Source organism: Convolutriloba macropyga, chromosome 4 (assembly GCF_964194025.1).
Source record: "Convolutriloba macropyga chromosome 4, txConMacr16.3, whole genome shotgun sequence".
Taxonomy (NCBI): Eukaryota; Metazoa; Xenacoelomorpha; order Acoela; family Convolutidae; genus Convolutriloba; species Convolutriloba macropyga.
Window position 1 is genome coordinate 7,353,201 of NC_134471.1, and position 27,078 is coordinate 7,380,278.

The 27,078-nt window shown below is 35.9% G+C and overlaps 1 protein-coding gene across 5 annotated transcripts in view; it reads left to right on the forward strand.

The window, feature by feature from the left end:
* Positions 1-17,000, forward strand: part of LOC142338240 (uncharacterized) — a 97,739-nt gene extending 80,739 nt beyond the window's left edge. For 3 of the 5 annotated variants that reach the window (XM_075387905.1, XM_075387906.1, XM_075387907.1), the window contains exons 4-6: positions 11,522-11,688; positions 16,303-16,499; positions 16,748-17,000. In XM_075387905.1, the coding sequence (XP_075244020.1) occupies positions 11,522-11,688; positions 16,303-16,499; positions 16,748-16,993 (610 nt within the window). In that variant the 3' untranslated portion in view covers positions 16,994-17,000. Of the gene's footprint in view, positions 1-5,022; positions 5,259-11,521; positions 11,689-16,302; positions 16,568-16,747 lie in introns of those variants that run through there. The other 2 variants (XR_012758964.1, XM_075387908.1) reach the window with 2 other exon arrangements.
* Positions 17,001-27,078: the final 10,078 nt, after the last annotated feature.

A 27,078-nucleotide genomic window follows, 5' to 3' on the forward strand; every position in this document is an offset into this window, starting at 1 on the left:
CCCAGGGTATGTAGAGTGTAAAACAAAAAGAATTTTTGGTATAGCTTGCCTAGGAAAAAAGTTAGTATTTCATACGGAAATTTGCGAATTTCGCAAATAACGAATTTTGAAAATAGGTCTATTTCATTGGGTCAAGGAGATGTCCAAATCAGACCAAACTCGGCATGGTGTATCCCAATGGTATCGAGAGTGTAAAACGAAAAGAATTTTTGGTATAGCTTGCCTAGTAAAAAAGTTAGTATTTCATACGGAAATTTGCGAATTTCGCAAATAACGAATTTTGAAAATAGGTCTTTTTCATCGGGTCAAGGAGTTGTTCAAACCAAATTAAACTCGGTATGGAGTATCCCCAGGGTATGTAGAGTGTAAAACAAAAAGAATTTTTGGTATAGCTTGCCTAGGAAAAAAGTTAGTATTTCATACGGAAATTTGCGAATTTCGCTAATAACGAATTTTGAAAATAGGTCTATTTCATTGGGTCAAGGAGTTGTCCAAATCAGACCAAACTCGGCATGGAGTATCTCAATGGTATCGAGAGTGCAAAACAAAAAGAATTTTTTGTAATAGCTTGCCCAGGAAAAAAGTTAGTATTTCATACGGAAATTTGCGATTATTTCAAATATTTAATTTTTAAATATAGTATTTTTGATCGGGTCAAGGAGTTGTTCAAATCGAACCAAACTCGGAATGGAGTATCCCCAGGGTATATAGAGTCTAAAACAAAAACAATTTTTGCTATTGCTTGTCTAGGAAAAAAGTTAGTTTTTCATACGGAAATTTGCGAATTTCGCAAATAACGAATTTTGAAAATAGGTCTATTTCATTGGGTCAAGGAGTTGTCCAAATCAGACCAAACTCGGCATGGAGTATCCCAAGGGTATCGATAGTGTAAAACAGAAAGAATTTTTGGTATAGCTTGGATAGGGAAAAAGTTAGCTCTTCATACGGAAATTTCTTATTATTTCCGTAAAATTTTGAATAAGTAATTTTAGAAATAAGTCTTTCTGATTAGGTCATAGAGTTGTCCAAAGTGAACCAAACTTGGTATGGAGTATCCCCAGGGTATGTAGAGTGTAAAACAAAAAGAATTTTTGGTATAGCTTGCCTAGGAAAAAAGTTAGTTTTTCATACGGAAATTTGCGAATTTCGCAAATAACGAATTTTAAAAATAGGTCTTTTTCATCGGGTCAAGGAGTTGTTCAAATCAAACCAAACTCGGTATGGAGTATCCCCAGGGTATGTAGAGGGTAAAACAAAAAGAATTTTTGCTATTGCTTGCCTAGGAAAAAAGTTAGTTTTTCATACGGAAATTTGCGAATTTCGCAAATAACGAATTTTAAAAATAGGTCTTTTTCATCGGGTCAAGGAGTTGTTCAAATCAAACCAAACTCAGTATGGAGTATCCCCAGGGTATGTAGAGGGTAAAACAAAAAGAATTTTTGCTATTGCTTGCCGAGGAAAAAAGTTAGTATTTCATACGGAAATTTGCGATTATTTCAAATATTTAATTTTAAAATATAGTATTTTTGATCCGGTCAAGGAGTTGTTCAAATCAAACCAAACTCGGTATGGAGTATCCCCAGGGTATATAGAGTCTAAAACAAAAACAATTTTTGCAATTGCTTGCCTAGGAAAAAAGTTAGTTTTTCATACGGAAATTTGCGATTTTCGCGAATAAGGAATTTTAAAAATAGGTCTTTTTCATCGGGTCAAGGAGTTGTTCAAATCAAACCAAACTCGGTATGGAGTATCCCCAGGGTATGTAGAGGGTAAAACAAAAAGAATTTTTGCTATTGCTTGCCTAGGAAAAAAGATAGTATTTCATACGGAAATTTGCGAATTTCGCGAATAATGAATTTTGAAAATAGGTCTATTTCATCGGGTCAAGGAGTTGTCCAAATCAAACCACACTCGGTATGGAGTATCCCATGTGTACCTAAATTATAAAACAAAAATAATTTTTGCTATAGCTTGCGTAGGAAAAAAGTTAGTTTTTCGTACGTTAATTTCCGATTAATTCGAATAATTAATTTTAAATAATTTTTAAATATAGGTCTTTTTGATAAGGTCAAGGAGTTGTTCAAATCAAACCAAACTCGTTATGGAGTATCCCTAGGGTATGTAGAGTGTAAAACAAAAAGAATTTTTGCTATTGCTTGCCTAGAAAAAAAGTTAGTATTTCATACGGAAATTTGCGAATTTCGAGAATAGCGAATTTTGAAAATAGGTCTATTTCATCGGGTCAAGGAGTTGTCCAAATCAGACCAAACTGGGCATGGAGTATCCCAAGGGTATCGAGAGTGTAAAACAGAAAGAACTTTTTGTTTAGCTTGCCTAGGAAAAAAGTTGGTTTTTCATACGGAAATTTGCTTTTATTTCCGAATAATTTTGAATAAGTAATTTTAAAAATAAGTCTTTTTGATTAGGTCTTAGAGTTGTCCGAATTGAACCAAACTTGGTATGGAGTATCCCCTTTGTAGGTAGAGTGTAAAACAAAAAGAGTTTTTGGTATAGCTTGCCTAGAAAAAAAGTTATTATTTCATACGGAAATTTGCGAATTTCGAGAATAACGAATTTTGAAAATAGGTCTATTTCATCGGGTCAAGGAGTTGTCCAAATCAGACCAAACTGGGCATGGAGTATCCCAAGGGTATCGAGAGTGTAAAACAGAAAGAATTTTTTGTTTAGCTTGCCTAGGAAAAAAGTTGGTTTTTCATACGGAAATTTGCTATTATTTCCGAATAATTTTGAATAAGTAATTTTAAAAATAAGTCTTTTTGATTAGGTCTTAGAGTTGTCCAAATTGAGCCAAACTTGGTATGGAGTATCCCCTGTGTAGGTAGAGTGTAAGCCAAAAAGAATTTTTGCTATAGCTTGTCTAGGAAAAAAAGTTAGTATTTCATACGGAACTTTTTGAATTTCTCGAAAAAGGAATTTTAAAAATAGGTCTTTTTTATCGGATCAAGAAGTAGTTCAAATCGAACCAAAATTGGTATGGAGTATCCCCAGGGTATATAGAGTCTACAACAAAAATAATTTTTGCTATAGCTTGCGTAGGAAAAAAGTTAGTTTTTCGTACGTTAATTTCCGATTAATTCGAATAATTAATTTTAAATAATTTTTAAATATAGGTCTTTTTGATAAGGTCAAGGAGTTGTTCAAATCAAACCAAACTCGGTATGGAGTATCCCTAGGGTATGTAGAGTGTAAAACAAAAAGAATTTTTGCTATTGCTTGCCTAGAAAAAAAGTTAGTATTTCATACGGAAATTTGCGAATTTCGAGAATAGCGAATTTTGAAAATAGGTCTATTTCATCGGGTCAAGGAGTTGTCCAAATCAGACCAAACTGGGCATGGAGTATCCCAAGGGTATCGAGAGTGTAAAACAGAAAGAACTTTTTGTTTAGCTTGCCTAGGAAAAAAGTTGGTTTTTCATACGGAAATTTGCTTTTATTTCCGAATAATTTTGAATAAGTAATTTTAAAAATAAGTCTTTTTGATTAGGTCTTAGAGTTGTCCGAATTGAACCAAACTTGGTATGGAGTATCCCCTTTGGAGGTAGAATGTAAAACAAAAAGAGTTTTTGGTATAGCTTGCCTAGAAAAAAAGTTATTATTTCATACGGAAATTTGCGAATTTCGAGAATAACGAATTTTGAAAATAGGTCTATTTCATCGGGTCAAGGAGTTGTCCAAATCAGACCAAACTGGGCATGGAGTATCCCAAGGGTATCGAGAGTGTAAAACAGAAAGAATTTTTGGTTTAGCTTGCCTAGGAAAAAAGTTGGTTTTTCATACGGAAATTTGCTATTATTTCCGAATAATTTTGAATAAGTAATTTTAAAAATAAGTCTTTTTGATTAGGTCTTAGAGTTGTCCAAATTGAGCCAAACTTGGTATGGAGTATCCCCTGTGTAGGTAGAGTGTAAGCCGAAAAGAATTTTTGCTATAGCTTGTCTAGGAAAAAAAGTTAGTATTTCATACGGAACTTTTTGAATTTCTCGAAAAAGGAATTTTAAAAATAGGTCTTTTTTATCGGATCAAGAAGTAGTTCAAATCGAACCAAAATTGGTATGGAGTATCCCCAGGGTATATAGAGTCTACAACAAAAAGAATTTTTGCTATAGCTTGCGTAGGAAAAAAGTTAGTTTTTCGTACGTCAGTTTCCGATTAATTCGAATATTTAATTTTAAATAATTTTTAAAAATAGGTCTTCTTGATTAGGTCTTAGAGTTGTCCAAATTGAACCAAACTTGGTATGGAGTATCCTCTGTGTAGGTAGAGTGTAGGAAAAAAAGAATTTTTGCTATAGTTTGTCTAGGAAAAAAGTTAGTATTTCATACGGAACTTTTCGAATTTCTCGAAAAAGGAATTTTAAAAATAGGTCTTTTTTATCGGATCAAGAAGTTGTTCAAATCAAACCAAAATTGATATGGAATATCCCCAGGGTATATAGAGTCTACAACAAAAAGAATTTTTGCTATAGCTTGCGTAGGAAAAAAGTTAGTTTTTCGTACGTCAGTTTCCGATTAATTCGAATATTTAATTTTAAATAATTTTTAAAAATAGGTCTCTTTGATTAGGTCTTAGAGTTGTTCAAATCAAACCAAACTTGATGTGGATTGTTCCCAGTGTTCCTAGAGTGTAAGGCAAAAAGAATATTTGATGTAGCTGGTGTTGGTGCAGAAGTTATGTGTTTTAAGTGTTGCTTGTTTTTTTTAAAAAAAAAATTAAAAATATAGAGTTAAAAATGGGTGGGACGCCTTTCGGGCGTCAAGATTTTTCGGTGCTCTCCCTTCCCCCTCCCCTCGTTCCCTCGCCCGTGTTTTCGTCTCTCGTTTGTCTCTCGCTCGTGTCTCGCGTTCTCTCGCTCGTCTCTCGCTCGTCTCTCGCTCGTCTCGCGTTCTCTCGCTCGTTTTTCGCTCGTCTCTCGCGTTGTCTCGCTCGTCTCTCGCTTCGGTGTTTTGGTTTGAGTCTATGATGTGTGTTTATGATGTGTTATATATGTTTATGTTGATTTTAGCTTTCTTGAATGAGTGTCAAAAAAAGTCTTATCTTATTAGAGGTTCATTTTATTCTTAATGCTGATAGATAGACACCTTGAATAATTTTGCTCACGCCAGCAAAAAACGATGTCTACTATTAGTATAAAGATGTTCATGTTCCTCACGTAAAAAAAAGACTTTAAATATCTGGATTTGTGGAGTTTTGGAACCCTCTCTGTCTTCAGCTTCAAGGATCTGCACTGCACCCCAGCAGGTAATATTTTTTTCCGTCTGGTGAACGCACGAAAGTCTGGACATGAACGCACGATGGTCTGGACATGAACGCACGATGGTCTGGACATGACCGCACGATGGTCTGGACATGAACGCACGAAAGTCTGGAAATGAACGCACAAAAATTTTTCGTGCGTTCATGTCCAGACTTTCGTGCGTTCATGTCCAGACCATCGTGCGTTCACCAGACCATCGTGCGTTCATGTCCAGACCATCGTGCGTTCATGTCCAGACCATCGTGCGTTCATCCGTGTTTCCAGACCGTGTAATTTTGAACGCACGACACCCCCTTCGTGCGTTCATTCCGGTCTGGACATATCTGGTTTCGGTCTGGGACCTCATCCTGGGGAGCCTTGACTACGCCACTCATGAAATAGTTTCACTGATCCCACTCAAATTTTGCTTGTTTTGGGTTACTGATTTTGAACTAGGGGACCATTTACTGTGTTCCCACTTCGCCATAAAATAGCAGCGCATTTCCTGCTAACCCAGGCTGAGGTGTGTACTCGAAATTGTACGGATCAGACCATTTTGAGCGCAAACTTGACCATTTTTTGCAAAAATTTACAGGACAATTTTGAGCGCACTTGAGTATGATCAGAGGCAAATTCAAGTGAGCTTAAGTCTGATCGTAAACAGCTTCGAGCGCAACTGGTTCTGATCAGAAACGTTCTCGAGCGCAAGTGAGTCTGATCAGAAATTTAATTGAGTGCTTTACTTTTTCAATTTTTTGTATTTTTTGTTGAGAGATATTAGTTTTGCCAAGATGCAACACTAAAGCAGCGTTCTGAGCAGAGACTCATCTAAAATCTGATGGCTCTTATCGGAACCAAGTAGGCCAGCTGATATTAAATGCCAGTCCCCTTTAGAGAGTTTTAATTAACTGTAGATCAAACCATTTTTATGAAACGCTTTATACGTTCAATTGAGTCAGAAATGTGTACCAACGGTATACCCAATAAATTTTCAGCAGCTGTGTTTTATTTTTCTGAGCATTAGTTTCAGAAAGGGTGCTTCCATAGTTGATTACATTATTGCCAAAATCAGTTTTTATGAAATGAAATTAAAACATTTTTTCATAAATTAAATTATTCTCTGATCAGACTATTTCAAGCAAACTTCAGTCTGATCAGAAGTGTTTTGGAGCGCACTTGAGTCCGATCATAAACGGCTTCAAGCGTAACTGGGTCTGATCATAACTGGTTCGAGAGCAAGATAGTCGATAATCCTGCGCTCGAAGCCTTTTGATCAGAAAGCGTTTCGAACGCAAGTGAGTCTGATCAGCGACCATTGTGAGCGCTTTATCTTTTCAGTTTTTTTCACTGAGTAGTGTTGACTCTGTCACGAGCCAACAACAAGCAGTGTTTTCATCAGAGACTCATCTAAAGTCCGATGGCTCTGATCAGAACCAAGTTGTACAGCTGAGATCAAATTCTGGTCACCTTTAGAGGATCTTAATTAACTGTAGAGGAAGACATTTCAAATGAATTTTTTTTACCGCATTCACCAATAAAAACTCCAAATCTTTCAAAAATTCACCGCATTAACCGGCTATCTTACACTTTTAAGTGTTTTACAGTGGTGGCTCCTCGACCCCGGAGTCTGATCAGAATTACAATTGAGCGCAGTTGGGTCTGATCGAAAGTGCTTGGACGAAGTTGGTCTGAGCGCAGTTGGGTCTGATCGACCGATTCGAGCGCATTTGGGTCTGATCTGGAATGCAGGTCTCTCCGGGCGCAGAAAAACTGCCGAGCGCACTTGAGTCTGTTCATAGACGGATTCCAACGCGCATCGAGAGCACAGAAAATGTCAAGTGCGGTTTAGTCTAATCAGAGGCATTTTCGGTCTTGGATGGTCTGATAAGGACGACTGCGAAAGCACACCTCATCCTGGAAATCCTTCATTAAACTGTCGGATTGCTCCTGTTGATGACCACCGAAAACAAACAATTATGCGGAAAACATTATTAATAGCCGCACAGCGATAGCTGGGGCTATTATTGGCCTTCTCTTGTTTTTTTTTATTTCGTCGTCATGATTTTTGTTACGACCATATGACGTCACAGCCACTTTTTGTTCATTCGTTCATGCAATTTCAACTGAATTGCATGTGTGACGTCATTTTTCGCTCTTAGTTGAGCGAGTTCTTTTGTTCATGCGCGTGATTAAATTTTTGGTCACACTTGACTTACCTCACTCTCAAAAATGACTTCCTCACTTTGAAATTGACTTTTATTTATTTAATTCAAAGAGATGAGGTCAGATGAGTGTGTGTCACTCTAAATGAAGGTTATTTGAGATCAGCTAATAGAGGCAGCAATAACTTTACAGATTTTTAATCAAAAAATAACAGATCAGCCTTCAATGAAAAGACGAATTTTTTTGGTCCGTCTTTTTTACTGTTTTTTTTAGACTGCCGATCTACGAATCTATTGCGGCTATTTTCTGGCAATCTGCCAGCTATGTTATTACTTTTTGTCAGTCTGCAAGTAACTCTGTGTCTCAATGACACATTTTTTAGCAGTGAAACCCAAACAAAATGCCACCTCCTCACCGTCTAAGCGTCGATTATAGCGTGGCCAATCGTTTGTTTGTTGCTATTTCTTTCTCCATGGTAGATTTGCTGTTTTTGTATCCTACCTTCTAATGAGTGATCTGGTTGTCAGATTCCCAGATTTTCTTCCCCTTCATCTAGAAAGCGTTTCGTCCAAGAACATTGGGCGATTTTCTGAGCAATACGTTCCAAGCGCCTCCTGCGCTGCGGGATGAGATATTTAAGGACACAAAAGTAAGTAGAAAAAAGGCAATCTGACATATAAAAACAATCGTGCTCAAAATCTCGGAAAAAACTTGCCGGATAGAGTACTACATGATTCAATCGAATCGTCCTGAAGACATAAATAAACTGTCTAACAATCCAATTATACTGCCAGTTAGTTGTCCAGTAACGGTGGCCATTTTATCAGCAAAAATGACGCACTTAAGAGGATGACGTGAAAAAAATTCCTGATCAAGACTGGAATGTGATTCAAACTTTACTTTTAGTTTATTTTTCCGAGTTGTATAGGGAATGAGGAACGCAAAATTAATTAAGATTTAAAAGTTCAAAACGTCAATAATTTAAAAAATACCAAATTGAGTTACTTAGTTTTATTTAAAATTTGCATGCCAGAAACAGTTTTGCATCTTCAAAAACAGCTGCCAACAGTGCAATGAAGGGTTTTCGAGATGACTAAATGGGCAATAACAATTGAAGCTGAGCTAGCCATGTTGACCCCATAATTCAAAAAGTTATAAAATTACTTCATATTATAGCGTCTACGAAAATTTGAAGTCATAGATCTTTCATAAAAAGGTAGTTCTATGGAATGGAATTTTCATGAAAGTTTTGAAAACTTCATGGGAAGGAGGGAAAGTAAACTCAAAAAACTAACTTAAGAAGAATTTGAAAAATTAAGTTTTAGGCAAACACAGAATTATGAAAATTTTGTTGTCATAGAACGTGATAGAAAAAATTTTGAGATAAGTAAAATAACTTTTACAAAACTGAAATTGAATTTGAATTTTTAATAAAACCTTAATTTGAAACATTAAATTTTGTTGGGTGAAATGGTTTTTTTTTATAAAAATCCATTTTTTGTTAGATGTCCACCCCTTTCTGGTTTCCTTACGTTGACCTTCTCCCATGTGCTGTATATTAATTGTGCTTTGATTTTCTGCTTTTGTGATGTCCTATAATCCTGGCCTATCAGGGATTTTTTAAAGATTTTAGCTATGTCATGTCGTGGAAAGAGCCCCCATTTTTGCTTAATCTCAGACTAATAGTAAATTGCATATATTTGCGAGAAGTAGTAACCATAGAACTCCCACTCTATGAAAAAGTTGTAGTCAAAGAAATTCCATTTATGAAAAATTTGGGTATAAGAAGAAACTGGGGCATAAAAGTTTGTTATATTCCCCGATGCTCATGAAAAGAAAAATGGAATAATCTCCCATGTCATATAAAGTCAGCGGGTTCAAAAATAAGATATAAACATAAATTTTAAAAACCTTTGAGAAAATTGGGTTTTTTATGACTTACTTCTAAGTTTATAAAAGTTTAGGAAAGTTCATAAAAGTTTAACAACAAGCAGCCAAACATGAAATATGAATTATCCGTATATTTTTAAAAATAATACTAAGTTTTTTCAGTTGCATTTAATCACAGGTTATATTGATGAAAAATACATGTTTGAATTGAAAAACAAAACTATCTTTTGACCAGATATATTATAAATTGCTCTCAAACGAAGTTTGTAGCAATTAGATTAGTCGTGTTGGTCTTTTTTTAAAGCAATTTTTCGCTTGACCGATTTTTCGTCTGACCTATTTGACCTATCGTACTTAAAAATGGAATAAACAGGTAGCACCCAATGCGCATTAGGTTGCATTAGATGCCCATGGCAGCTTTCATTAGTCCTTCCAGTGATTATTGTGATGAAGCTAACGGAAAAGCCGTAGTTTAAGGTTAAAAGGTCATTTTTAGGAAATTTTGAGCCCAAAAGGTTACAATTTTTCGTGTTTTTCGTCAGTTTACGAACTTTTTTGCTATACTAGTTTCAAATTAAGGCTAGTGAAAGTTCATAAAAGTATTTTGCAAGACATAAGTTCTTTTTATGACCATTTTAAGAATCAAATCTTTGGTACAAACAAAAACGCAAATTTAAAATAAATTTCAAAATTTTTTTCATGTTTTGAAAAATTTTAGTCGTTTTTGGAATTTTTCAGCCTTAGGTGTCAAGGAACCTCCTCGAATAGATTACTGTACAGTTTCTAGCGGTAATGGAAAGGTTTCCAGCATTTTAACATCACGAAATGTAGCATATTTTGAAAAACCTTGAATTTTTTTTTCATTTTTTTTTAACTATTATTGTCATTCTTCAAGTTTTTCCATACCCAGGGGCCAGAAAACTTCCTTGAGGGTTTGCTAATAAGTTACTGAAAAATTTATGAACAGTTTTCAATTTTTCAATCTCACAAATTTTGAATTTTTTTATGAAACTTTTTTTCTGGCACCAGGGACCCAGGGACCACCTCCAAAGTTTGATAAAAAGCCTCTGCATAGTTTCTAGTTAATGGAATAGTTATCATTTTTAATGACTCAGTTTTCACAATTTTCTGATAAAATTTCAATTTTTTTTAAAGTTTTGAAAAATTATTATCAAGTTTCAATTTTATGGCACTTATTACTGGATAGGCTCTTGAGGCAATGAAAGGGTTCTGAAAATTTTAATATCACGAACTTCATCAAGATTTTGTTACAATTTGAATTTTTTTTTTAAATTTTGAATAATTTTATCCTTTTCACGAGTTTAACAATCATTACTGGCCAACGAAGTCTTGCAGGTGGGCTATTTGACAGAACTACAGATACAAAAATGGTTTTGAAGAATTTTTCACTGCGAAATGTGGAAAATTTACTTTCGACTTTTGCACTTTGTTTTTTTTCTTTATGATTTAATTACTAACAAGGCTGGAAAACTAGAAGTTGCAGAGTCGAATCTCATCATGGAAAATATTCCTAGTTCTCTCTCTTTTTCTCTCTGTCGGTTGGCGTTTCCTTCTTTTTTCCTCAACTCTTTTGTTGATGCCGCACTTCAGCTGCTGTTATGTGGCGTGATGTCAACATCTATTACCCTCACCTCACGCCCCTAAAGCTAGCCTCACTTAACTGTGGCTAGCTTCTGGCGAAACCAACCGCTCGCCGGTCGTTTGAGAGCAATTCGCCCGACTTTAGTCGGTTATGTTATTGTTTGCAAACCAGTCTGCAATCAAACTGAATTCTGATCAGACGTTTAAGCGTTTATGATCAATCCCTCCCGGACGGCAATGACCTCTAATAAGAATTTGTCCAGACTGAAGTGACTGCCAAGTTCCTGTAATTTCCCTGTTTTGATCAAAAGTCCGTTTGTTTCTGGACCTCAATCTGGGTTACCTTCCCAGGTGTCGATTCGTTTTTCGGTGAATTTAATTTTTACAGGTTAAAAAGAGGCCGGATGACAACCATATTATATATGATAGAGGTGAAAATTTTCATTTTATAATATTTTATGATGGTAAGAAACATTCGAGCAGAATCTACGCTGCCCCAATTTTTTTTACCACCCTCAGTTATAATTTGCGTAGTTAAAGGCTCTTTGCTCTATTTACTACTGGGGGGGGGGGTAGATCTCGGTAGCTTTACTTTTAGGAAAATATGTTTCAGCCCATATGCCCTGATCAGTCTGTGTACCTTCTGTCAGTTTGGCACTGCAGTAAGTTTGAGTATTCTGATGACGTATTCATTTGTAGTCAGACCGGATAATGGCACACAGATGGGTTGGGCTCTCTGGACTGTCTGGACCTCAACTGCGCCCTTGATTACCATAATGGGCAATTTGTTCTGCTTCCAATGATTTTATACTTAACCAAAAATCAAAAATCAATTCATGTAAAAATTATACCAAAATTAGATCAAATAGTAATATTTTAATCATCATTCCGACCACTAAATTGAATATTTTTGATGTTTGCTAATTAGTGAATCAGCAAATCGGACAATTTTCTACATAATTCGCAACCTCTCTTATGCGTAAAACTCATTTACAGACGCATACACGAATTTTATAGCCGTTAAGTCGACTACTGAACATGCTGTTATCAATAGCTCCTAAATGAAGTTTTGTGGCAATTATATCAGTCTTGCGGTCTTTTTAATAGCCGCGAAGCGATAGCTGCTATTATTGAGGACATCATGATATTTTACAAACGAAAGAATTTGGATTGTATTGGTGCGCTGTTTTTTTTAAGATGTTTTCACATATTTTGCAATGACTTTAATCTTTCAAAGTGGGATAAACAGGAAAACCGAGCGGATGTTAAGTTTCATTAGAGGCCCAAAGTGGGCTTTAGTAGTGATTCAAGTGCTTCGAGTGGTGCAACTGCTGGGATAACCTTAATTTAAGGCTAAAAATCATTTTTAGGTGTTTTTGAGATCAAAATGGAGCAATTTTTCATGTTTTTTTTGTGATTTTTTGAGTTTTTTGTTTGATTAGTTTTAGGTTGAAGTTTTTAAAAGTTGATGAAGGACTTTTGCGAAACAAAAACAGTTGTTATGACGATTCTATGAGCTACATCTTTTGGTAATACAAACACAAACACGCAAAATGATACTCATTTTTGCAATTTTTTTCAAGTTTTTGAAAGTTTTTTGAGTTTTTTTCGAAACTCAGGGGCCAGGGAATCTCTTTTTAGGTTTAGTAATAGGGCACTGCATAGCTTCTAATCTTAATGTCTCAAATTTTAGCATTTTTGATAAAAACTTCAATTTTTTCAATTTTTCGGAAAGTTTTTGTCAATTTATGAGTTTTGCTCAGCCTCAAGTGCCACAAAACCTATTCCACGGTCTGATAAAAAAGTTACTACATGAATCTTAGAATCAATGGAACTGTTTCCAACAATTTGACATTTCGATTTTAAAAATTTTAAAGTACCTCAGTAGCCAGTTAACCTCCTCCAGAGTTTGAATGTATATATAGTTACATAGTTGCTGGGCGCAATGAAATGGTTTTCAACCATTAAATAGAACGAGGTTCTACTTTTTGACAAAATTTGGAATTTTTTCTAATTAATGTGTTGTACCTAGTCTATCGATCTTTATGACCAATTGAATTTTTTAAAGATGGGAATTTGGTTACTGGATAGCATCTAGAGATCAAGAAATGGTTCTAAAGATATTAATATAACGCTTTTCAGCAACATCTCGCTAAAATTTGCAATTGATTTATATTTTTTTGAATTTTTCTGTCATTTTCAGAGTTATTCGATCTTTAAGGGCCCATGAATGTTTTTCATGTCTTGCAGATATAATACTGGACCAATTTCAAAGAAAAAAATTGGTTTTGAACATGTTTTTGAAATAGGTATTTTTATAGGGATCAACTTTTGCCTCCGGTTTACAAGCTTCAAGAGTTTTAGCAATGAGTATATTTTTGTTTAGTTTTTTGATTGCTTTAGCTTCTCAACTTTTTTGAGATTATTGCTTGTGTTTTGGCTTACATTCTTCAATGATCTGCTGGTCAGGTATAGTACTTCTAAGTTCTTTATTCAGTTCTTTGGATTGTACATCAGGATTTTTGCTGCTATGCATTTTAATTCGTTGTCTCCATCGATGATTCTTGCGAAAACTGAGTTTTTCAATTTCAGTAACTTCTACTGCTTTGCAGTTAAAACTTGTTTTTGTGACGTCTTTTTCTCTGCTTTTAGGTCGAATGCGTGACTTATCTCACTAAAGAAATAAGTTCTGAGCTCACATAATGAACTTCAAATCTTATGAACCTTTACTAGCTAAAGATCACTAGTGCGCATCTAACTAGTTCCAAACGTACAAGCCTTAAAGCTTGAGTATTAGAGTCTTGAATTTTTATTTCGAATATTAAATTTGAAAAAGCTCTTTTAGGGTTTTTTCTTTAGAGTGCATATGTCTCATAAAAATGACAGTCAGAATCTAACCCAAAAAGTCTAATGGTTTTAAGAGCACTTGTGGCCAATCTATCTTATTTATTTTCAATTCTATCGAAAGCCACAAGCGTCTGTCGTGGCTAATTTCCGGCCATCTGCCGGCTGTTTTATGCGAATTTTCACTTGATCGATTTTTAGCCTGAAGCTTTTAACTTTTCCTGCTCAAAAATGGGATATGGTAAATTCAAAATAATTTCATTTATTTATTAACAGCCGCCGTCCTTTTTTCAGTAGGATAGTATTGCGCTTCTAATTGCTTTTACGATTCGAAGAGGAGTATTGGAGAATTCTCTTTTTAAATCAATTTTATTGGAGTGAATTTTGAAGCAAGGAAATGCGTGAAAAAATTGTAGTGGCTTGGGTGCTGAACAAAACTGAAGAACTGAGCGCGAAAAGCAAGTAGTTTTTGTTCACGCCACTGTTTTTGAGAGGGAAGAAATTGAGGTTTGACAAAAAGTATTTTTACTAAGAAGGTTTAATTATCATATTGTATTAACTTCAGGCCTGTTTTGATAGTTGTTTGACCTTTTTATGGCATTAAATTTTGTGGTAATTTGAGGTTTTTTTTAGCTATTTTGCTGGAATTTCGGCAAAATCAAGCAATTTATCGCTTTCGTATTGTCTTACAGCTTTAAGTGGGATTTGAATAAAGGCTTAACGCTTAAGCATATCACCGCAGAGGAATATCACGGCGGGAATATCGCGCCCTCAAATCGTCACGGGCAAATTTGCCTGATCTCTGTATCTTTTGTTTGTACTTCTTATGTTAATACAAAGAAAGTTACACAATTTTGGGAAAAATGGATACTTTGGCAAAAACAGGCAAAAAATGAAGGGAATTGCGCAACCCGTGCTCACAAATGTGTCCAAATTTTAACCGCGAAATTGAGATACAAGCTGTGTATCCTATTTTTCCGCACTATGTATCACGAATCTGTTCGATTTCTGTATCTCTTTTTCGCACGCAACGTAACTCGAGTTCGCACTGACTGTATCTAATTTATGCACAGAATGGATCTACAATCAGCGATTAAGACCAACTTAAAGCGCGCTTTTGAGCAAGTAAAAGTGGTTTAAAGCTATAGTATTTGATATCAATTAAATATTTAAAAGTAGTTTACATGTTAATATTACACCATACACTAACAACTTCATGGTTTTTCAGGCTTAGATTTGTACTCAAGCATTATTGTTTTACTTTTACGAAATTTGACAAATATATTAAATTTCTGAAATCTCGCTAAGTTTTAATTTATGGCAAAGGAAAATGGAATTTTCATCAACAGAGATTTTTGTTTGTTCCGTCACTATTTCCGTAAAATTTTCCACCAATAAAACGCTGGTTTTTCCTGAAGCAAATTCTTAACTCCTCTCGTTCGTCCATAACAAGACAAGAGAGGACAGAGCGAAATTTCGGTAAGAAAATACTTGTGAAATGACCTATGTTTTTTTCTTGCTAGATTTGATTAAATGAGTGATTCCCATTTGCATTCAGCAATTGAAATTGTTAAAATCAATTTATTCAATATTTTTTTCGTCCATTTAAAGGTTTACAGGTATCCAATACTTTTTTCTGCAAAAATCCTCCATTCTGCGCCTATTTTTATGTCAATTTTTTTCAAAACCCATCCTTTATGCGTCTTTTTACAGGTTTACAGGTGTCTAATAATTTTTTGAGTCCATTTACAGGTTTACAAACGTCTATTGATGTTTGAAAAATCCCACCATTCTGCTGTCTCTCTCTGACACTCATTAAACAGATTTCTCAAAATATTAAGTTCAGAAGCAGATAATTACAGATGCTTACAGATATTTACAACAAAGACCACAATTTAAAACAATTGTATTTCAAAACAATTATATCAGAAGCGCGCGTTTAATTAGGCTCAATTGCGGATTAGAGATACATTTAATGAGATAAATAGGTACCTAAAATGAGCAAAAACGTGCTGCAAGACTTGTTACTTATTTTACTTATTTAAAGTACCTCAATTTCGCAAAAATTGGCGAAACCACTGCGCAAAATATGATATAAACCTTGTCTCCTAATTTCGTTCATATTATGTATCTATTTTTCGAGCGATTTTGATTAAGGGAGAAAATTTGGGGTATAACTCAATGGCGTTGTGAGGAAAGTTTAGATACAATGCTAACACCTGACCTGTTTTGTTTGTATTGAACGTTTTTCGTAGAGAAAATTGACAAAAATTTGATAAATAACTTAATTTTTTTTTTGATTTTTGTTTTCTAAAATTAAACAAATTTTCTAGTTTTTAATGACTTACCTATTGTTGTGCGAGCGTTTCAATACTCCATTTACTCCAATGAAATTTTTTGGCTCTACAGCCAATTTCACGGACATCCAGTCATGTACATTTTGAATTAAAACTTTAGAATAATTGACATTTCATAGTTAAGATAATTTTTGCATATAACAATTATAAGAAAATAGACATTCAATAGGGAGCTGAGCATGTGCTGTTTGAGTTCTGATGTCCCTTCGTACAGCCGCGATGTATCGACAAGAATTTCCTCAAAAAGGAGTCAATTGCTGTCGCCGAAAACAAGCAGAAAACAAAATGAGGTTGTCTCTTAACACTCATGTATACACCGCAACCTCAGCAGACTATCCCAAAAAGAGCCTTTCAATTGTAGTGTCCAGATCAAGTCGCACTGCTACCCAGGTTGAGGTCCCAGGCCGTAGCGACCCATGATCAGACTAGTATGCGATCGAATCCGCCTCTGAACAGACAATCCCATACCGTTATGACCTCTAATTAGACAAGTTCCAGACCATTGTCCAGACTTTGCTGAGCTAGACGAATTTTCCAGATAATGTAATTGGAGGGCACGATGCAAAGGTGCGCGCTCGAAGATAGTCTGATCAGAGGTCACTTCATTATTGGACTTCAGCCTGGTTGCGGGCAAACAGTTATTTTGTATGTACGGGTCGCGGGCAAACAGTTATTTTGTATGCACGGGTCGCGGGCAAACAGTTATTTTGTATGCACGGGTCGCGGGCAAACAGTTATTTTGTATGATCTTACAGGATTCTGGCACAAATTTTCCGATAAAATTTTTTGATGACTTGAGCGGTGTTCCTGCAAAACTCTCACCATTACAAGCATCTAACTGTACCAAAACAAACAATTACAAAGAAAGTTGGCTTATGAGATAATGTGGAAAACACCAAAATTATGCATGCAACCATATTGAATCAAAATGGATAGGAAAAAAAAGGAATGGTACAAACACTGTAAATAGCATCAAAACTAAATTTTTCCATAAAATTTGATACTGGTAGACTCTAGTAATGATACGAATCATGCTTATATATAAGAATCTCCTAAGAGTGAATGCTCTCCTTGTGAGAGTCAGTCAGAAATCTTACAGAAGATTGAAGAATTTTCTAGAAGATTCTTTCATCAACTTTTGTACTAGTATGCATCCTATGTAAAACAATATTCTCATAACCTCTGAGACCATGATATTTCTTGCAAAAATGCATCTGAATCTTTCAATTTAAGATTGCATGCAATAAACATTCACCGCCGACCCCGAAGAAAATTGAAGTACACCACTGTAAATTTATAGATATTACCAAAAATTATACCTAAACGATAAATTGTTGCAACTTAGCTGCAAAAATTGAATATTTGTCAACAATTTGTTTTCAGTCTTTTTGTTTCGATGAGCGCAGTGCTGCCTCAAAGTTCGGAGCGTAAAGAAACACTAAACTTTTCACAAGTTTCTAATCTAGGATATCCCTTTTGCACTAAAAATAATCTTGAAAGAGCTATTATCTTTTCATAAAAATGTCGAAGCCTTCGGAAAATCAACATACGAACTACTCAACTTGAGGGGCTTGTCAATTCATATAAAACATAACCCACTAGCGTCGGGCGAGCTGCTCTCAAACGACCGGTTGACTTCGACAGTAGCTAGCCAGGGATTAGTGAGGGCAGCTTTAGCTTAATTGAAGGGGTGTGAAGTGAGCGCAGCGGGGGGAGGTTGCACCGGGGGCTGATGGGGGGCAACAGTGGGGGGGGGGGGGGGGCAACGGTTATAGTGGGGTCTTTGTCTGCACGCGGCCGTTACGGCATGAACGATGTGCAGGGGTAGGGATTGGGGGGGGGTGATGGGGCTCAACTTCTAAGAACCGCCCTTCACACCATAAGTATAAGTCTCCAAAACAGTTTGTGCTGAAACAGAGCTGAAAAGATCTAAGAGAACTTAATGCCCGCTGGGCGCTACCTGTTTATCCCGTTTTTGAGGACGAAAAGTCAAATGTGTTGGAATAAAAAGGGATCACGCAAAAAAACCGCATTAAAAAGACCAACAGGACTAATATAATTGCTACATGATTGTGAGAGCAATTAACAACTGCGATATATCCCCAACAAAGTCAGAAGCCATTTTTCATCGAGTACGACAGTTGCAAATTAGAGGCTACAGGAAAACTGAAGAAACATGTTGTGTTGAATTGAAAAATGTGGGTTTCTATTTACTTATTGCTCTCAAACAGAGTTCGCAGCAATAATATTAGTGGTGCGGTCTTTTTTACGCCTGACTGGTATTTTTCTGACCCTTTTGACTTTTTGTCCTCAAAAACGGCATAAACAGCTAACGCCCGGAGTGCATCAAGCTCTCTTAAGAGACTCTAAGTATGTGGAAACCGTCTTGAAGACAAAAATTGATGGTGCTCCTCCGTTGTGCTCTTTCCCAACTCCACCGGCGCGCTCTCCACTATCTTTCAAATAAAATAAAGCTAGCAGCCTCCCGAGAAGCTAGCATCTCAGAAAGCCAACCGCCCATAGCTAGCTGCTGATGAAGTCAACAGCCCGATTTAAATTATAGAGGCTAAGATTTTAGCGGCTTAGATGCAAGATTGTGATCACTGAACAATTTCGAGCCATGCTAGATCAAAGGCTTCTAAAATCAACGAGCTGTCTTTGATTTGATTGTTGAAATAATTATTCATTAACTGCCATGTGAGGATGAAATCCAACTTATCCACAGTTTAAAGTTGACCATAGCCTGACCAATATGGGCTGCATTGGTGGTACCGAGTAAAAATTCCAGCTCTAAAACATAGGCCAAAGTGAACAAAAAGAGCAATTATGCTCATAACAACAGCCCGAAAGGTGGGGAATAAGAAAAAGACAGCCAAAAACAGGAAGCTGTTGCCTAATTTTGCTACTCTGCGATAACACCAAAATCGCAATGATTAATAACTATCTCTAGCTGGTTACCTATTAGTTTATCTTATGATAAGTATAGCACAGGAGGAACCAATGTTCTTCTGGCTTTTTTTCCAATCAACTTTGACGGATAATATTGGCTCTAGAACGTTTTACGTGGTGAAACTAGAAAGCCCATAGAAAATAAAACGGCTCTTTGAATCCGTTTGTTTTTCGCTGCTGTTATCAGTTGCAAAGCTTTTATTGTTGTGGGATATCAACAGGAAAATATATCTCATGAACTTGGCTCTGCATCGATTTCTTCATTTTTATGCAGTTCCTTTGATTGTTTCACCATATTTTTTCTTCAGCAGGTCTGCTTTTTGTCGAGATGGTATTCATTTCTCTTTCTACGGTAACCATTTGTTTACGTTGTATCTACATAATGTGATATCCTTTTGCAATGAATTTTATGCATAGTTATATTCATCTTTATCAATAATCTACACTCGGTAAACAGCCTCCCTCTGACAATGTCAGATACTCAAACCCATTGCTCTAAGTGTTCTATTCACCTCCGAGGAGGTGGAGTTTGGTGCTACGGGTGCGGTACATATATGCATATCAAATGCAGTGGTCTGTCAACTAAAAACAATCACCATCCAAACTTCATTTGCAAACACTGCAGTCAACCTGCAAAAATTGATCCTCAAGAACATGATCCAACACCCTCAATCGAGACACCCCCGGAACCATGCGACTTTTGGAAAAATTTTAAAGACGAACAAATAGAAACCTTAAGGAAAATATACAACGAAATAGTTCATTGGAAACCAATCTTCTTTACCATTAGCAAAAATAAAGTAGGCTTCAAAATTGCAGATGTCATGAACATCATTCTCACAAGAACGCTTGAAGATGGGCCTCAGACTGAATGCGCTATGATTTGCACAATGATAATGACGCATTTACTTCTCGCAAGATCCAAAAGTGAAAATGATGCTTCAATAACAAAAACCTTATCTAGAAGGCTCGATCTGTGGATCAGATGCAAATTCGACGACCTTTTTGTTGAGGCCAAGGCACTTCAGGAACGCTTAAGGAAATTAAATAGAAAACGAGAAGTGGATGAATTTAAAGCCTTTGACAAACAAATGGAGTCCGGTAAGATATCGAATGCTTTACGATGTCTTTCAGACGATGCAAAGGGCGGTGTGCTATCAACATCCGATAAAGTGACTATCAAAGGAAAAAACTGCACCGTACTCGATCTTCTTCGAGAAAAGCATCCATGCAGTCAGAAAGCTGATCTTAAGTACGTAGTAACTGACCTGAAAAATCGGGATTTGCCGTTCCATCCCTTTATTTTTGAAAAAATAAATGTCTCTGAAATAAAACGCGCCGCAATGAAAACAAATGGCAGCCATGGCCCATCTGGTCTTGATGCTAGCGAGTGGAGACGACTTTTGACATCATACAAATCCTCCTCAATCAATCTTTGCAAAACAGTGTCCAAACTTGCAATCAGAATTGCCACCGAAGAATTAAATTTCTTGAATTCTTATAACGCTTGCCGTCTGATAGCACTAGATAAATGCCCTGGGGTTCAACCAATTGGCATTGGCGAGGTCATAAGACGAATTATAGGCAGGAGTATAGTAAAGTGCGTTAAACGAGATCTCCAATTACTTGGGGGAAACGTACAGATGTGCCTTGGACAAAAGAGTGGCATCGAACATGCTATCCATGCACTCCGGCAGCGCTTTCTTGAATATCATACTGAAGGTATCCTACTGATTGATGCCAGGAACGCGTTTAATAGCTTGAATAGAGATCTGGCTCTAAAAAACATCAGAAAGCTTTGTCCCTCAATTTATACAGCAATCAGAAACTCGTATAAGACCCCATCAGACCTCTTCATTGATAAAAAAGTAATCAAGTCTCAAGAAGGAACAACACAAGGTGATCCAATAGCCATGGCAATGTACGGAGTTGCTATACTTCCTCTCATCGACATGCTCGAAGATCAAAATTTGACTCATAAATGGTACGCAGATGACGGTAATGTGGCCGGTAGTCTTGAATCACTGCGATTCGTGCTAGATAAGCTCTATGAACAAGGCAGTGCATTCGGTTATAATGTGATCAAATGTCATCTTATTGCAAAACCTGAGTTTGTTCAGAAGGCGAACAAAGTTTTTTCGGGATTAGATGTTGATGTTATTGAAGGTCATCGAGTCCTAGGTTCAGTTATTGGTTCTGATGAAAGTTGTAACGATTTTCTGAAAGAAAAGTCAGTGAACTACTCTAACATGCTTGAGAAACTCGCTAAACATAGTAAGGTGTCCCCTCAGAATGTGTACAAATCCTTTACGAACGGATTGCAACACAAGTTGACTTTTATTGCTAGGACTACTCCAAACGCGGACAGTCTGCTGAGGGAAGCCGAAAAAATAATTGATAAAAATCTTATACCTTCAATGTTGAATCATCCCTCTTACAGTGACAGATACCGGAAGGTTTTCTCTCTTCCTCTTAAAGAGGGTGGGCTGAACATTCTTCTTCCTGAAGACAGGGCAAACGAATATGAAAGATCCATTCGGGTTTGTGAGCCGTTACAGAATCAAAACGCTATAGATGCAGAGTTTTATCAGGAGAAAATACTTCAGAAAATCAGAAAAGAAAAACAGGAACAAGCTATAGCGAAAAAGTTGGCAATCAAAGATCTCATCAATGATAAAGAGGCATATTCTCTAGATTTGGCTATGGAAAAAGGAGCATCATGCTGGCTAAATGCACTTCCATTGAAAAGATATCATTTTGATTTAACCAAGGGAGAGTTTAGAGATGGAATTGCTCTTAGATATGGATGGGATCCCGTAAAATTGCCATCAAGATGCGCATGTGGAGAAAATTTTAATGTAGCCCATGCTCTTCATTGTCCAAAAGGTGGCTATACGCACATAAGACACAATGACATCCGTGACTCTTTTGCCAACCTGCTCAATGAGGTCTGCAATGATGTCGAAGTAGAGCCCTGTCTTCAGTCTTTGCAAGGGGAAACCTTCGCAAATAGAACTACTACTATTGATGACGACGCTCGACTAGATATCAAAGCTAATGGTTTCTTCGATTCACGCTTCAGCAGAACGTTCTTTGATGTGAAAGTGTTTAATCCGTATGCGAAGAGTTGCCCAAGAAGCATACCGGATTCCTACAAATATCACGAGTCCATCAAGAAGCTGAAATACGAACAAAGGATAATCGACGTCGAGAAAGCCACCTTCTGTCCGTTAATCTTCTCGTGTACAGGAGGAGCTGGTCCATCAGCATCAAAAGCCATACAGAGATTGGCTTCTAGGATCAGCGATAAGAAAGAAGATTCATATTCGGACGTGATCACGTACATAAGGACAAAATTAAGTTTCGCTCTTTTACGTAGCTCCATACTCTGCCTCCGTGGCGCGCGCTCCATGCGCAGGCGCCCTGCAGTAGAAGCGTCAATAGGAACCATTGTAGAGGAAGGGAGGCTGTTATGCTAAATGCTTGATATTTTTTCTAATCTTGATTCAAAATCACTGCATATTATACTTTAATTGCTACTTACCATATCTATCTTGTTCATAATTCTGATGCTTTATTTTCTTTATCCTTTGCATCTGATGCTTCAATTTTTGACTACTGTCAGAATTTATAAATACACATAGGAGTTGACTTGCTGCCCCCGAGTTGACCGACTACCCTTTTAGGGGAGGGGCTTTCTCTTAATTGACCCCTTTTTGTTGTGGGATATCAACATTATATGTGTCAATTTGAGATATATTTGACTTTTTGAGACCTTCGGCATAGTATTGTTAATGCATCTTGACTATTTGCTCTTTGCTTAGTTACGCAGGGTTTCCTGAGTCTCTTTTCAGGACTTCAGACAATTGATAACTGACAAACTTTAGTTTAAAATTCCCTAGCATTGCAATAAATTTGTTGCAGATTAATCCAGTCCAACAAAATTAAATTCCCCAGAACGCAAACAATTTTGACAATTGTCGAGATCCCAAGGTCTGAAAATATTTGCTAACTTTTCTATTATTTAGCCAAGCTTTTGTTATTACACTGATGCTGATTCTTTAAGTTGATTTTCTGCTTCTCTTCGGTAAAATCATCCTGAAATAACACTGTCCTAAACAAATAAAATTTAGAACATCGTTGCATATTTGTAATCAATGCATATTTCAATGTAATCAATATCGAGGTTTAGTTTTCAAAGGTCGACGCAGAACGATATTTTCCCTAAATTTTCAGCACTTCGGCAAAGTTGCCGCAAATGTTTTGCACTTTTTTCTCTAATTCATTAAACGTCACTGATTAAAAATCTATTCTTGAAATGCTTCATTTTTCAAGTGTTCGACAATGTTTTATTTTGAAATGGTCACAAAGATACAACTAAATGTTGCCTAAAAATTAGTCATAGTAATTTTTGTTCAATCAAAAACGAAAGCTTTTGAATGGAAAAGAGTTTTAAAATCATTAAAAAAAACTTTTGACGGAGAATTTGTTATTTTGCAAAAAAAACTCATTTTGCAAAATCAATATCTCAATGTTTGGATTTTTTAACTACGATTGTCGCATGGTTTTGACACGAACACTATTAAAGGAGAAACCATTTGATTGGAAGTTTTGTCTCAGATATTAATGTAAAAAAAAACAGAAGCCCTTGGAAACCTCCTCAGCTAAAAATATTTTCGGTTTCTTGGACAGTTGTTGACACATTTTCGTTTGCTCTATCCAATCCCTTGTTCTCAGGTGAGATACGAATATATCAAACTTTTCCTTAAATTGTTGCTTTAATTGCATTCATGAATAATAAAAAATTGCAAGACCATATATTGCTCGTACTTCCATCTAGCCTTTAAATTTTTGATATGCAAAAAAAAACAGAATGACATCTTAATTATTGTGGAGTATATACGTAAAGTGCTTGAAGGGTAATCGTTTGCATTGATAATTAACTCCTATATTTGGCAAACGAATAGGGGCTACTTGAGATATTACCAAGTATTTGGGAATAAACAATACAGCCCGAAGTCCAAAACTAAGGACCCTCCGATCGCCGCAACACAGTAATTAGACTTGAGATTCTCTCCAAAATTTACTCCTAAGTTCTTTCTCAAGCACTTTCTAGCTTGAAATCCTGATAATTTCTCAAGCAAAAGATTACCATTGACATAACAACTTTTATGGAAAATTGTAAAGTCGATATTAAACAGGAAGTAGGTTTACTTGCGTAACGAACTTTGATGCGCAGATCTGAAGAAAACTAAATATCCATGTCCACATAAAATGCGTCGTGAGAATCCTTAAAACTAAAAAGAGAATCCTTGAAACAACATTCATGAACAAAGATGCACATAGTTTTTAGTTGTAGGAATAACTACCCTTGACTTATCAACAAATACCGAAAAAAATATTTAATCAAAGCTATATAAACCAACTAACGTCGGATGAATTGCTCTCAAAAGACACACGGGACAAATTGATTTAGAAAGTGTAGCTTAGAAACTCGCCCCATCAGGGATTCGAACCCGCGTCCTCCAGGATGGCAGTCTCATAGCTTAACCAGGATGGCAGTCTCATAGCCAAGCTATCCGCTGAAATTTATCGAATGCAGGAACATCGCAGAAACTGAATGAAATTTTGGGACTTAAATTAAAGGGAAAAAGTCAACTTGGTTTATGAACGGAGCAGACAACGATGATTACCAAGATGGGTTGTCACCATTAGAAGACACCAAATGAAAACAGACTCAGTTTAAACTTTAATTCAGTGGCAGTAATTTACGTAGAAAACATAAGAAATGGGACAGGAAAAGCAGACCTCCGGGTAGCGGTTTCAAAAAGACCTAAAAATTTGAATAAGGTTCTTATGGACTACTTAGTAAGCTCATAGCTTGAATCTAAAAAAAACGAATAGATGGGTAAAATTAAATTGCGAAGCGGTGTCAACCTAACAACATTTAACAACATAACACAAAACATCTTTTACCGGCTACAAATTTATAATTTATCATTATCCACATTATAAACACGTATTGATTTTCATGAGAACCAATAAATGACAGCTGACATAAAATGATTTTAAGTAATTTTTCGAATGCTGCCCATAACTTTTGATATTAGTAATAGCTGCGGTAAAATACTTCCGTTCGTAAAACTTAATAACAATAATAATTTTGGTTCCTGCCTAATCACAGCCGAACAGCATTAGGCGAATTCGACCTGTTCTCAGCTACCCTTTTTCTTATTATATTATATTTAGCTGAAAGCATGATAAATGCAATTAGTATTAGCACTTGACTTTGAAGATAACACTGCTATTTCTAGAGGACAAAATTTCAAGTTTCAATTACATTAAAACTGCAGAAAAATTTTATCCGGAGAAATAAAATCTGGTCGTAGCGATTTTCCCCCCTTTTAATATTATCAAAAGAACTGCCCCCCCCCCCCCCCCCCCCCCCATCGATATATTTGATGGAAAATCTCATAAGTGAAACTCAATTCAAGACATGCGCGTTTTTCCATTTTAAACAGTATAAGTTCTGTTAACGAGCAACTATTACTTACCAAGTTATCACATAATCAGCTCTCGTTATAACATACCGTTCAAGTCAAAGTCAAGTCATTATTACTTATAATGGCAAGCTCTGGGCAGCTATTCAAATCTGATAAACGCTATAACTTTATATACACCATTTGTAAAATTTTTAAGGCACAGTAAATGGACATGGAAAATACATTAGACGATAAATGGGAACCAATAACTTCATAATTTAGTTTGCTAAAACATGGCATATAGTTTTGAGTTTAACTCAATATAGACAGCAGTTACACTAAAATGGGGATAAAAGGTCAAAAAATGACTAAGAACCTTTAAAGAATAATTTAGATAACAAAGTTTAAGCGAGCAATCAATGTGATAACAACAATGACACCGCTATAGCTGAGTTTTACAAAAAGATTTCAGTGTAATTATTACCCACAATTTTTGGAAATCTAAACAAGAAATCAAAGTTTGTTTTGCCGATATTAGATGTCGTAGATCTTGCAGAAACGGTTCTCATTGTATATTCGTCTTCTCTATCCCCGATTTATTGCTGAAACAAAAGTATTCACAAAACATTGAACAAATTTTTAAGATAATACCCCCTCATGATAGCCCTTGTCCTGATGGAACCAAAACTGCATCAAAAAGTCTCTTAATTTTTTTTACAAGTCGCACATTGTTGAACTTTATAGGAGACTCTTATCAGAATTTCTTCTTTCCTTCTTCCATTTTCCTGGTTTTCTCGGCATAAATCTTTTTCTTCTTTTGTCAATTATATGGTAAATTAATGATCAAACAGTTTTCACAGTCTCGTGGGAGAATTGGCAGTGGGGCAATCTGCAGAAAAATCTGTAAAAAATTAAAGATTTTAAAGCTTTGTATTTTGTTACAATGCTAAACAAGGAGGCTCGGTAATGTGCGATCGCATATAAGGTTCCGACCCCGCTCATCCACAATTTTGGCATAATTGTCTACCAAATGAGGAACAGATAGAAAAACCCAAAAATTATTTTTGGGAATCCCAAAAAAAACCCAAAATAAACAAAAACTAAGTATTTTTCAAAAAATAGAGTATGAACGAAAAGATGGCCTCCAAAGCAAATAACTCAGTGGAGTAAAAATGATTCACTAGATTGATGAGATAAGCCAATATTAAGAAAGCGAGTTAAGACGAACAGCAAAATCAAACAACAACAACAAACATTAATTACATCAAAAACATGTCCGTTTTAAAAAACAAAACTTACTAACAAAGTCAACGTAGCGTCAGATAAAACTGAAACAACACAGAATAGCTTGTTATTCCCCAGAAATGTTATAGGACCAGTTCATAAAAAGGCTTAGCAACAATTAGACAGAAAAGAACAAAAACAGTAAAGTTGAAAAATTCGCTTATCTTTTTAAAAACAATTAGTTTCAAAGTAATGAAAGCCATTAGAAATATTAGAAATCAAGTAAAATATTCCATATGCTAAAGATTATCAAT